This window comes from Balaenoptera borealis (genome assembly GCF_965194805.1).
Source record: "Balaenoptera borealis genome assembly, chromosome: 4".
In the NCBI taxonomy this organism is placed as follows: Eukaryota; Metazoa; Chordata; class Mammalia; order Artiodactyla; family Balaenopteridae; genus Balaenoptera; species Balaenoptera borealis.
Genome location: NC_138861.1, coordinates 107,569,530 through 107,583,715, shown reverse-complemented (window position 1 = coordinate 107,583,715; position 14,186 = coordinate 107,569,530). Strand labels below are relative to the sequence as shown.

Genomic DNA, 14,186 nt, shown 5'->3' with positions numbered 1-14,186 from the left:
GTGAAAAAAATCATACACAAAAAAACACATACTGGGCTTCCCTGGTGGCGCAGTGGTTTAGAGTCTGCCTGCCAATGCAGGAGACATGGGTTCGAGCCCTGGTCTGGGAAGATCCCACATGCCGCGGAGCAACTGGGCCCGTGAGCCATAATTACTGAGCCTGCGCCATCTGGAGCCTGTGCTCCGCAACAAGAGAGGCCGCGACAGTGAGAGGCCCGCGCACTGCGATGAAGGGTGGCCCCCGCTTGCCACAGCTGGAGAGGGCCCTCGCACAGAAGCGAGGACCCAACACAGCCATAAATAAATAAATTAAAAAAAAAAAAATGCAAACCTTAAAAAAAAAATAAAAAACCACATACTATGTAATTCCACTTATATGAAATGTCCAAAATAAGCAGAATAGACAGACAGACTAAGTAAATTAGTGGCTACCAGGGGCTGGGGGCAAAGAGGAATGAAGAATGACTGCTAATGAGTATATGGTTTCTTTTTGGTTTAATGAAAATGTTTCTAATTTGATAGAGGTAATGGTTGCCAACCTTGAAGTATACTAAAACCACTGATTTGTACCCTTTAAAAGAATGAATTTAATGTGAATTTCATTTCAGTAAAAATGAAAACATTACTTTTCATGGCATACCCTAGAAGAATTTTAAAAAACAATTTATATAAAAAGGGTAAAATGAGAAATTGACTGAAATGACAATGGCAGAGCTGAAAAATATCAAGAGCAAAACTGAGAACATCAATTTTCTGTATAGAACAGAAAAAACTGGGAAAACTAGAGACAGTCTATCTTGACAGCACTATCCAAAAACTAATAATACAATAAATTTAGTAAAAAAACAAATAGCATGATTATGCAGATACCTGGAAATTAGGAAGTAAAGGTAAGTAAAATTATGTAAACTACTGAGATTAGAATAAACAATGGAAATATTTATATATTCAGTGAGAGGCACTGATGGACAAAGATTAGTACATACATTTTAATGTTTTGTCATTGCATGTTTAAAAGAGAAACCTGGTCTATCAAAAAGAGCTTATCAAGACCCCAATACACGTGAGAGATTTAAATGCGTACTTCTCCTTATATTTTTGACTGAAAAAGACTGACTTTTTCTTAAATCATAGATTCCCTGATCCATTCCTACAGTTTAAATTAATAACAGTGGCAGGTCAGAACTTCAGTGGCTTGACTGGGTCACAGTAATTACAGATAGACATCTTTAAAGGAAGACTATTGTTTAAAGTTTATTGACTCTTTTTTTCCTATAAAGTTGAATAGCTCAGAGCAAAAAATAAAACAGCTTCTAAAAAGTGGTCTAAAAGATCTCAGAAGGTATCTCAATGCAGAAACTGCTTCATGTTCTAAAACTTATAAATTTTCCGTACACTGAGGACAGACTGCATGGAATATAAAACTTCACATCACAAATACACTTGAGTAAACTGTATATGCATTCACTGGCCTCACTGAGTCTAGTGGGATATCAAACAGGACAAAAGTAAACAAGCAGTTATAATATCATATGATGAATGCTCTCCTGGGAACATATTTAAGGGCCTTGGTGGAGGGAGGGGGACGGGGGTCACAAAAGGTTTCCCTTAAAAAGTGACATTTAAACTGGAATGGAGGTAGAAACGAACAGAAGTTAGCCAATAAACGTTTGTTAGAGAGAGAGCAAATGCAAATGTTTGAAGACAGAGAAATACAGTACAGGCATACCTCAGAGATATTGCAGGCTGAGTTCCAGACCACCGCAATAAAGTGAATATCACAATAAAGCAAGCCACACACATTTTTTGGTTTTCTGGTGCATATAGTTATGTTTACATTATACTGTAGTCTATTAAGTATGCAATAGCAGTATGTCTAAAAAACTATATGCATACCTTAATTAAAAATACCTTATTTTATTGCTAATTGCTAAAAATACTTATTGTATCATCTGAGCCTTCAGCAGCAAGTCATAATCTTTTTGCTGGTGGAGGGTCTTGCCTCCATGTTGACGGCTGCTGACTGATCGAGGTGGTGGTTGAAGGCTGGGGTGGCTGTGGCAGTTTCTTAAAATAAGACAACAATGAAGTTTTTTTTGCTGCATTGACTGACTCTTCCTTCCACGAATGATTTCTCTGTAGCATTTTACCCTACTTCTTTCAAAATTGGAGTCAATTACCTTCAAACCCTGCCACTGCTTTAACAATTAAGTCTATGTAATATTCTAAATCTTTTGTTGCCACTTCAACAATCTTCACAGCATTTTCACCAGGAGTAGATTCCATCGGAAGAAACCACCTTCTTTGTTCATCCATAAAAAACAGCTCCTTATCCATTAAAGTTTTATCACAGATATAATTCAGTCACATTTTCATACTCTACTTTTAATTCTAGTTCTCTTGCTATTTCTAATCTGCAGTTACTTCCTCCAGTGAAGTCTTGAACCCCTCAAAGTCATTCATGAGGGTTGTAATAAATTTCTTCTAAAATCCTGTTAATGTTGATATTTTGATATGTTCCCAAGAATCACAAACGTTCTTCATCGCATCTAGAATGGTGAATCCTTTCAAGGTTTTCAATTTACTTTGCCCAGCTGCCTCAGAGGAATCACTACCTAAGGCAGCTACATAGCCTTACAAAATGTATTTCTTAAATAGTAAGACTTGAAAGTTGAAATGCCTCCTAGATCAATGGGCTGCAGAATGGATGTTGCATTAGCAGGCATGAAAACAACATTAATCTCAGGGACTTCCCTGGTGGCGCAGTGGTTAAAAATCACCTGCCAATGCAGGGGACACGGGTTCGATCCCTGCTCTGGGAAGATCCCACATGTCATGGAGCAAGTAAGCCCGTGCAACACAACTACTGAGCCTGCGCTCTAGAGCCCACAAGCCACAACTACTGAGCCCATGTGCCCCAACTACTGAAGCCCACATGCCTAGAGTCTGTGCTCTGTGACAAGGGAAGCCACTGCAACGAGAAGCCCACGCACTGAAACAAAGAGTAGCCCCCGCTCGCCACAACTACAGAAAGCCCGTGCACAGCAACGAAGACCCAACGCAGCAAAAAATAAATAAATAAATAAATTTATAAAACAAACAACAACAAAAAACATTAATCTCATGGTACATCTCCATCAGAGCTCTTGGGTGACCAGGTACATTACCTCTGAGCAGTATTTTTTTTTTTTTTAATAAATAAATATTTATTTATTTATTTATTTATGGCTGTGTTGGGTCTTCGTTTCTGTGCGAGGGCTTTCTTCTAGTTGCGGCAAGCGGGGGCCACTCTTCATCGCGGTGCGCAGGCCTCTCACTATCGCGGCCTCTCCCACTGCGGAGCACAGGCTCCAGACGCACAGGCTCAGCAATTGTGGCTCACGGGCCCAGCTGCTCCGCGGCATGCGGGATCCTCCCAGACCAGGGCTCGAACCCGTGTCCCCTGCATTGGCAGGCAGATTCTCAACCACTGCGCCACCAGGGAAGCCCTCTGAGCAGTATTTTGAAAGGAACCTTTTTTTTCCTAAGCAGTAGGTCTCAACAGTGAGCTTAAAAATTCAGTAAATCATGTTGTAAACAGATGTGCTGTCATCCAGGCTTTGTGGTTTCATTTACAGAGCACAAGCAGAGTAGATTTAGCATCATTCTTAAGGGCCCTAGGATTTTCAGAATGGTAAATAAGCACTGGCTTCAACAAAGTCACCAGCTGCATTAACCCCTAACAAAAGAGTCAGCCTGTCCTTTGAAGCCAGGCACTGACTTCCCCTCTGTACTCACCTTGCACTTTTATGTTATGGCTGCTTTCCTTAAATCTCATGAACCAACCTCTGCTCGCTTCCAACTTTTCTTCTGCAGCTTCCTCACCTCAGCCTTCACAGAACTGAAGAGAGTTAGGGTCTTGCTGTGAATTAGGCTTTGGCTTAAAAGAATACTGTGGCTAGTTTGATCTTCTATCCAGACCACTAAAACTTTCTCCTTATCAGCAAAAAAGCTGTTTCGCTTTCTTATCATTCATGTGTTCAATGGAGTAGCACTTTTAATTTCCTTCAAGAACTTCTCCTTTGCTTTTACAACCTGGCTGTTTGGTGCAAAAGACCTAGCTTTCAGCCTATCTTGCTTGGCTTTTGACGTGCCTTCCTCACTAAGCTTAATCATTTCTAGATTTTGATTTAAAGTGAGAGATGTGTGACTCATTTTACTTGAATACTTAGAGGCCACTGTAGGGTTATTAATCGGCCTAATTTCAATACTGTTGTGTCTCAGGAAATAGGGTGGCAGGAGAAGATGGAGAGAGATGGGGGAATAGCCAGTTGAAGCAGTCAGAACACGGACAGTATTATCGATTAAGTTTGCCATCTTATATGGTTTGTGGCACTCCAAAACAATTACAGTAGTATCATCAGAGATCACTGATCACAGATCACCATAACAAATATAATAATAATGGAAGTTTGAAATACTGAAGAATTAAAGTGTGACACAAAGACATGAAGCGAACAAATACCGTTAGAAAAATGGCACTGATAGACCTGCTCAATACAAGGTTGCCACAAACCTTCAATTTGTATAAAATGCAATTATCTGCAAAGCACAATAAAGCAAACTACAATGAAACAAGGTATGCCTGTATGTTGGAGGAAACGAAAATAACTGAGTATGGTTAGAGAAAGGATGGGTTTTGTGTGTTATGTTTACCTACTTGCTGTCTTTTTTTTGGCAGAGGTGAAGATGTGAGGAAGTAAAAGGAAGAGATTTAAAGAAGGTAACAAGATATAAACTACAGAGGCAAGCAAGGGCCAAGAATCTGAACTTTAACCAAAGGGCAATAAGACTCACTGAAACGCTTAAAGGAGTAATAACAACTAAAAAGAAATGCATTCTAGAAAGATCACTCTAGTCTACTTTTTATCACCAATACCCAAGTATGTCAGGCACAGGCCTACAGAGTAAAATGCAAAATACATTCTCTGCCCTCAAAGAAAGAAAGAAACATTTAAACAAAGTATTAATAATGCATGCAATAAGAAAAAAAGTTTTAGAAATATATACAAGTTATAGAAATAATACAGACCAGGGAGTGATTCAAAGTAGTAATCTTTAAAAGACTAGAACAAAATCCAGAATTCAACAATGTATAATTCACATTACCTGGTATCCAATCAAAAACTACTAAACACTCAAAGAATCAGAAAAAAAAAATCACTAGAAACAGACCAATAAAGATGATGAAATTAGTAGATAATGACTTTAAAACAGATTTTATATTTTAAATATGCTCAAGGATTTAAAAGAAAATACGGGGCTTCCCTGGTGGCGCAGTGGTTGAGAATCTGCCTGCCAATGCAGGGGACACGGGTTCGAGCCCTGGTCTGGGAAGATCCCACATGCCGCGGAGCAACTGGGCCCGTGAGCCACAACTACTGAGCTTGCGCATCTGGAGCCTGTGCTCCGCAACAAGAGAGGCCGCGATAGTGAGAGGCCCGCGCACCGCAACGAAGAGTGGCCCCCACTTGCCGCAACTAGAGAAAGCCCTCGCACAGAAACTAAGATCCAACACAGCCATAAATAAATAAATTAAAAATAAAAATAAAGGAATTCCTAAAAAAAAAAAAAAAAAAAGCCATATATGGAAAACACACAGCTAACACAGTCAATGATGATAGACTGAAAGCTCTTCCCCTAAGGTTAGAAACAAGATAAGGATGCCCACTATGGATGCTTCCATTTAATACAGTACTGGAAATTCTAGCCAGAGCAATCACACTAGAAAAAAAAATTATTTTAAGGCATCTAAGTTGGAAAGGGAGAAGTAAAATAATCTCTGTTTATAGATGACATGATCTTATACGTAGAAAACTCTAAAGAATTCACACCATAAAAAACTGTCTTAAGAGCTAAAAAACAAATGTGGAAGAGTAGCAGGATACAAAATCCACATTCAAAAATCAGTTAGGGGCTTCCCTGGTGGCGCAGTGGTTAAGAATCTGCCTGCCAAAGCAGGGGACACGGGTTCAAGCCCTGGTCTGGGAAGATCCCACATGCTGCAGAGCAACTAAGCCTGTGTGCCACAACTACTGAAGCCCATGCTCCGCAACAAGAAATGCCACTACAATGAGAAGAAGCCCACGCAATGCAACAAAGAGTAGCCTCTGCTCTCCACAACTAGACAAAGCCCACGTGCAGCAATGAAGACCCAACACAGCCAAAAATACATAAATTAATTTTTTAAAAATCAGTTATATTTCTATATGCTAGCAATGAACAATCTGAAAAAGAAATTAAGAAAATTCCATTTAAAATAGCATCAAAAAGATTGAAATACTTAAGTATTAACAAGGCAAAAGACTTGTACACTGAAAACTGCAAAACACTGCTATAGAAATTAAAGAAAAAATGACAACAAGGACTCAAATACTTGTATACCAATATTCACAGCAGCATTATTCACAACAGCTAAAAGGGAGAACAATCCAAGTGCCCATCGATGATGACATCAATGACAAATGGATAAACAAAATGTGGTATATAAATACAGAATATTATTCAGCTATTATAAGGAATGAAGTTCTGATATATTCTACAACATGAATGAACCTTGAATACATTATGCTAAGTGAAATAAGCCAGACACAGAGAACAAGTATTGTATGTTTCCAATTACATGATGTATCTATGTTGTATAAATGATGCAAATACATAGAGACAGAAAGTAAAACAGTAGGGAGCCTGGGACAGTTGGAAAAGTAAGGAGTTATTGCTTGATAGTTACACTTTCTGTTGTGAGTGCTGAAAGAGTTTTGGAAATGTTTGAATGTTACACAACATTGTGAACTCAGAGTGCCACTGAGTTGTACACTTAAAAATCATTAAAATGGGAGGATTGGTTCAGGATGGTGGAGTAGAAGGACGTGCTCTCCCTCCCCCTTGCGAGAGCACCAGAATCACAACTAACTGCTGAAAATCATCGACAGGAAGACACTGGAACTCACCAAAAAAGATACCCCACATCCAAAGACAAAGGGGAAGCCACAATGAGACGGTAGGAGGGGTGCAATCACAATAAAATCAAATCCCATAACTGCTAGGTGGGTGACTGACAAACTGGAGAACACTTATACCACAGAAGTCCACCCACTGGAGTGAAGGTTCTGAGCCCCACGTCAGGCTTCCCAACCTTGGGGTCCAGCAACAGGAGGAGGAATTCCCAGAGAACCAGACTTTGAAGGCTAGCGGGATTTGATTGCAGGACTTCAACAGCACGGGGGGAAAGAGACTCCACTCTTGGAGGGCACACGCAAAATAGTGTGCGTTATCGGGACCCAGGGGAAGGAGCAGTGACCCCATAGGAGACTGAACTAGACCTACCTGCTAGTGTTGGAGGGTCTCCTGCAGAGGCGGGGGGTGGCTGTGTCTCATCGTGAGGACAAGGACACTGGCAGCAGAAGTTCTGGGAAGTACTCCTTGGCATGAGCCCTCCCAGAGTCCGCCTTCAGACCCACCAAAGAGCCCTGGTAGGCTCCACTGTTGGGTCGCCTCAGGCCAAACAACCAACAGGGAAGGAACCCAGCCCCACCCATCAGGAGACAACCGGATTAAAGTTTTACTGAGCTCTGCCCACCACATCAACAGCCAGCTTGACCCACCACCAGTCCCTCCCATCAGAGAACTTGCAAAACCCTCTTAGATACCCTCATCCACCAGAGGGCAGACAGCAGAAGCAAGAAGAACTACAATCCTGCAGCCTGTGGAACAAAAACCACATTCACAGAAAAACAGACAAGATGAAAGGGCAGAGGGCTATGTAACAGACGAAGGAACAAGATAAAACTCCAGAAAAACAACTAAATGAAGTGTACATAGGTAACCTTCCTGAAAAAGAATTCAGAATAATGATAGTCAAGATGATCCAGGACCTCGGAAAAAGAATGGAGGCAAAGATCGAGAGGATGCAAGAAATGTTTAACAAAGACCTAGAAGAACTAAAAAACAAACAAACAGAGATGAACAATACAATAACTGAAAAGAAAAATAAACTAGAAGGAAGCAATACCAGAATAACTGAGGCAGAAGAACTGATAAGTGACCTGGAAGATAAAATAGTGGAAATAACTACTGCAGAGCAGAATAAAGAAAAAAGAATGAGAAGAAATGAAGACAGCCTAAGAGACCACTGGGACAACATTAAACGCAACAACATTCACATTATAGGGGTCCCAGAAGGAGAAGAGCGAGAGAAAGGACCCGAAAAAATATTTGAAGAGATTACAGTAGAAAACTTCCCTAACATGGGGAAGGAACTAGCCACCCAAGTCCAGGAAGCACAGAGACTCCCAGGCAGGATAAACCCAAGGAGAAACACAACGAGACACATAGTAAACAAATTGGCAAAAATTAAAGACAAAGAAACATTACTGAAAGCAGCAAGGGAAAAACTAAAAATAACATACAATGGAACACCCATAAGGTTAACAGCTGCTTTCTCAGCAGAAACTCTACATTCCAGAAGGAAGTGGCATGACATATTTAAAGTGATGAAAGGGAAGAACCTACAACCAAGATTACTCTACCTGGCAAGGATCTCATTCAGATTCGATGGAGAAATCAGAACTTTCACAGACAAGCAAAAGCTAAGAGAATTCAGCACCACCAAACCAGCTCTACAACAAATGCTAAAGGAACTTCTGTAAGTGGGAAACACAAGAGGAGAAAAGGACCTACAAAAACAAACCCAAAACAATTAAGAGAGTGGTAGTAGGAACATACATATCGAACATACATATAATTACCTTAAACGTGAATGGATTAAATGCTGCGACCAAAAGTCACAGGCTTGCTGAATGGATACAAAAACACGACCCATATATATGCTGTCTACAAGAGACCCACTTTAGACCTAGGGACACATACAGACTAAAAGTGAGGGGTTGGAAAAAGATATTCCATGAAAATGGAAATCAAAAGAAAGCCGGAGTAGCAATACTCATATCAGATAAAATAGACTTTAAAATAAAGAATGTTACAAGAAACAAGGAAGGACACTACATAATGATCAAGGGATCAATCCAAGAAGAAGATATACCAATTATAAATATATATGCACCCAACATAGGAGCACCAAAATACATAAGGCAAAGTTAACAGCTATAAAAGAAGAAATCAACAGTAACACAATAATAGTGAGGGACTTTAACACCTCACTTACACCAATGGACAGATCACCCAGACAGAAAATTAATAAGGAAACACAACCTTTAAATGACACAATAGACCAGATAGATTTAATTGATATTTGTATGACATTCCATCTGAAAAGAGCAGATTACACTTTCTTCTCAAGTGCACATGGAACATTCTACAGGATAGATCACATCATGGGTCACAAATCAAGCCTCAGTAAAGTTAAGAAAACTGAAATCATATCAAGCATCTTTTCTGACCACAACACTATGAGATTAGAAATCATTACAGGGAAAAAAACGTAAAAAACACAAACACATGGAGGCTAAACAATACATTATTTAAATAATCAAGAAATCACTGAAGAAATGAAAGAGGAAATCAAAAAATGCCTAGAGACAAATTACAATGAAAACATGATGATCCAAAACCTATGGGATGCAGCAAAAGCAGTTCTAAGAGGGAAGTTTATAGCAATACAAGCCAACCTCAAGAAACAAGGAAAATCTCAAATAAACAATCTAACCTTACACCTAAAGGAACTACAGAAAGAAGAACAAACAAAACCCAAAGTTAGTAGAAGGAAAGAAATCACAGACATCAGAGCAGGAATAAATGAAATAGAAACAAAGAAAACAATAGCAAAGATCAATAAAACTAAAAGCTGGTTCTTTGAGAAGATAAACAAAATTGATAAACCATTAGCCAGACTCATCAAGAAAAAGAGGGAGAGGACACAAATCAATAAAATTAGAAATGAAAAAGGAAAAGTTACAACAGACACCGCAGAAATACAAAGCATCCTAAGAGACTACTACAAGCAACTCTATGCCAATAAAATGGACAACCTGGAAGAAATGGACAAATTCTTAGGAAGGTATAACCTTCCAAGACTGAACCAGGAAGAAATAGAAAATATGACCAGACCAATCACAAGGAATGAAATTGAAACTGTGATTTAAAATCTTCCAACAAACAAAAGTCCAGGACCAGATGGCTTCACAAGTGAATTCTATCAAACATGTAGAGAAGAGCTAACACCCATCCTTCTCAAACTCTTCCAAAAAATTGCAAAGGAAGGAACACTCCCAAACTCATTCTACGAGGCCATCATCACCCTGATATCAAAACCAGACAAAGATACAACCAAAAAAGAAAATTACAGAAAAATATCACTGATGAATATAAATGCAAAAATCCTCAAAAAATACTAGTGAACAGAATCCAACAACACATTAAAAAGATCATACACCATGATCAAGTGGGATTTATCCCAGGGATGCAAGGATTCTTCAATATACGCAAATCAGTCTATGTGATACACCATATTAACAAATTGAAGAAGAAAAAGCATATGATCATCTCAACAGATGAAGAAAAAGCTTTTGACAAAATTCAACACTCATTTATGATAAAAACTCTCCAGAAAGTTGGCATAGAGGGAACTTACCTCAACATAATAAAGGCCATATACGACAAACCCATAGCAAACATTGTTCTCAATGGTGAAAAACTGAAAGCATTTCCTCTAAGATCAGGAACAAGACAAGGATGTCCACTCTCACCAGTATTAGTCAACATAACTTTGGAAGTCCTAGCCACGGCAATCAGAGAAGAAAAAATAAATAAAAGGAATACAAATTGGAAAACAAGAAGTAAAACTGTCACTGTTTGCAGATGACATGATACTATACATAGAGAATCCTAAAGACGCCACCAGAAAACTACTAGAGCTAATCAAGGAATCTGGTAAAGTTGCAGGATACAAAATTAATGCACAGGAATCTCTTGCATTCCTATACACTAATGATGAAAGATCTGGAAGGGAAATTAAGGAAACACTCCCATTTACCATTGCAACAAAAAGAATAAAATACCTAGGAATAAACCTACCTTGGGAGACAAAAGACCTGTATGCAGAAAACTATAAGACACTGATGAAAGAAATTAAAGATGATACCAACAAATGGAGAGATATACCATGTTCTTGGATTGGAAGAATCAATATTGTGAAAATGACTATACTACCCAAAGCAATCTACAGATTCAATGCAATCCCTATCAAATTACCAATGGCATTTTTTATGGAACTACAACAAAAAATTTCTAAATCTGTATGGAGACACAAAAGACCCTGAATAGCCAAAGCAGTCTTGAGGGAAAAAAACGGAGCTAGAGGAATCAGACTCCCTGACTTCAGACTATACTACAAAGCTACAGTAATCAAGACAATATGGTACTGGCACAAAAACAGAAATACAGATCAATGGAACAGGATAGAAAGCCCAGAGATAAACCCACGCACCTATGGTCAACTAATCTATGACAAAGGTGGCAAGAATATACAATGGAGAAAAGACAGTCTCTTCAATAAGTGGTGCTGGGAAAACTGGACCGCTACATGTAAAAGTATGAAATTAGAACACTCCCTAAAAACATGCACAAAAATAAACTCAAAATGGATTAAAGACCAAAATCTAAGACCAGACACTATAAAACTCTCAGCGGAAAACATAGGAAGAACACACTTTGACATAAATCACAGCAAGATCTTTTTTGATCCACCTGCAAGAGTAATGGAAATAAAAACAAAAATAAACAAATGGGATCTAATGAAACTTAAAAGCTTTTGCAAAGCAAACTACAAACAAGATGAAAAGGCAACCCTCAGAATGGGAGAAAATATTGGCAAATGAATCAACGGACAAAGGATTAATCTCCAAAATATATAAACAGCTCATGCAGCTCAATATTAAAAAAACTAACAACCCAATCAGAAAATGGGCAGAAGACCTAAACAGACATTTCTCCAAAGAAGACATACAGATGGCTAAGAAGCACATGAAAAGCTGCTCAACATCACTAATTATTAGAGAAACGCAAATCTAAACTACAATGAGGTATCACCTCACACCAGTTAGAATGGGCATCATCAGAAAATCTACAGACAACAAATGCTGGAGAGGGTGTGGAGAAAAGGGAACCCTCTTGCACTATTGGTGGGAATGTAAATTGATACAGCCACTATGGAGAACAGTATGGAGGTTCCTTAAAAAACTAAAAATAGAATTGCCATACGACCCAGCAATCCCACTACTGGGTATATACCCAGAGAAAACCATAATTCAGAAAGAGTCATGTACCACAGTGTTCATTGCAGTACTATTTACAATAGCCAGGACATGGAAGCAACCTAAATGCCCATCGACAGATGAATGGATAAAGAAGATGTGGTACACAGATACAATGGAATATTACTCAGCCATAAAAAGGAACGAAACTGGGTCATTTGTAAAGACGTGGATGGATCTAGAGACTGTCATACAGAGTGAAGTAGGTCAGAAAGAGAAAAACAAATATCGTATATTATCGCATATATGTGGAACCTACAAAAATGGTACAGATGAACCAGTTTGCAGGGCAGAAATAGAGACACACATGTAGAGAACAAACATGGACACCAAGGGGGGAAAGTGGCAGGGGTGGGGTGGTGGTGGGATGAACTGGGAGATTAGGATTGACACATATACACTAATACGTATAAAATGGATAACTAATAAGAACCTGCTGTTTAGAAAAATTAAATTTTTTTAAAAATCGTTAATATGGTAACTTTTATGGTTTGTATATTTTACTATAAATTTATTTACAAGGCACATACAAACCCTAAAGCAAACACTAAATAAATGATATACCAACCAAGAGTAGAGCTAAAACAGATACTAAAAAGTACTGGGTTGGCCAAAAAGTTTGTTCGTTTTTTCCATAAGATGGCTTTAGTAGGGCTTAGTTGTATTTAAGTTCATTTGAAACAATTTTGTTAAATTGTCTTGTGACAGCTGTCATATCAGCATGCATTTAAAAAAAACTTATCAAAATTAGTGAATTTTTGTGTAGCCACTTTAAAATTGAAGATGGAAGAAAAAGCAACATTTTCAACATATTATGCTTTCTTATTTCAAGAAAGTGAAAACGCAACTGAAACACGAAAAAAAGATTGTGCAGTGTATGGAGATGGTGCTGTGACTGATCGAAAGTGTAAGTGGTTTGCGAAGTTTCGTGCTGCAATTTCTTGCTGGATGATGCTCCACAGTCAGGTAGACCAGTTGAGGTTGATAGCTATCAAATGAAGACGTTCACTGAGAACGATCAACGTTATACCATGCAGGAGATAGCCGACATACTCAAAATATCCAAATCAAGTATTGAAAATCATTTGCACCAGCTTGGTTATGTTAATCTCTTTGATGTTTGGGTTCCACATAAGTGAAAAAAACCTTCTTGACTGTATTTCCGCATGCAATTCTCTACTGAAACGTAACAAAAACGTTCCATTTTTGAAACAAATTGTGAGAGGCGATGAAAAGTGGATACTGTACAATAATGTGGAACGGAAGAGATCGTGGGGCAAGCAAAATGAACTGCCACCAACCACAACAAAGGCCGGTCTTCACCCAAAGAAGGTGATGTGTATATGGTGGGACTGGAACAGAGTCCTCTACCATGAGCTCCTTCCAGAAACCAAAAGATTAATTCTAACAAGTACTGCTCCCAATTAAACCAACTGAAAGCAGCACTCGACGAAAAGCGTCCGGAATTAGTCAACAGAAAACGCATAATCTTCCATCAGGGTAACGCAAGACCGCATGTTTCTTTGATGACCAAGCAAAAACTGTTACAGCTTGGCTGGGAAGTTCTGATTCATCTGCTGTATTCACCAGACATTGCACCTTCGGATTTCCATTTATTTCGTTCGGTCTTTACAAAATTCTCTCAGTGGAAAAAATTTCAATTCCCTGGAAGACTGTAAAAGGCACCTGGAACAGTTCTTTGCTCAAAAAGATAAAAAGTTTTGGGAAGATGGAATTATGAAGTTGCCTCAAAAATGTCAGGTAGTGGAACAAAACAGTGAATATGTTGTTTCGTAACATTCTTGGTGAAAATGAAAAATGTATTTTATTTTTATTTAAAAACCAAAGGAAATTTTTGGCCAACCCATACTTAATAAA

The 14,186-nt window shown here is 38.6% G+C and overlaps 2 protein-coding genes across 3 annotated transcripts in view; one reads left to right on the top strand and one right to left on the bottom strand.

Annotated features, from left to right (window-relative positions):
• Positions 1 to 14,186, top strand: part of BST1 (bone marrow stromal cell antigen 1) — a 249,487-nt gene that overhangs the window by 123,676 nt on the left and 111,625 nt on the right.
• FBXL5 (F-box and leucine rich repeat protein 5) overlaps positions 1 to 14,186 on the bottom strand; it is a 48,782-nt gene that overhangs the window by 8,317 nt on the left and 26,279 nt on the right. The window contains exon 10 of one of the 2 annotated variants that reach the window (XM_082389496.1): positions 1,945 to 2,067. The exons of the other annotated variant lie outside the window; for it this stretch is intronic. Within the exon in view, the coding sequence (XP_082245622.1) occupies positions 1,945 to 2,067 (123 nt within the window). The remainder of the gene's footprint in view (positions 1 to 1,944; positions 2,068 to 14,186) is intronic. 2 annotated transcript variants of the gene reach the window in all.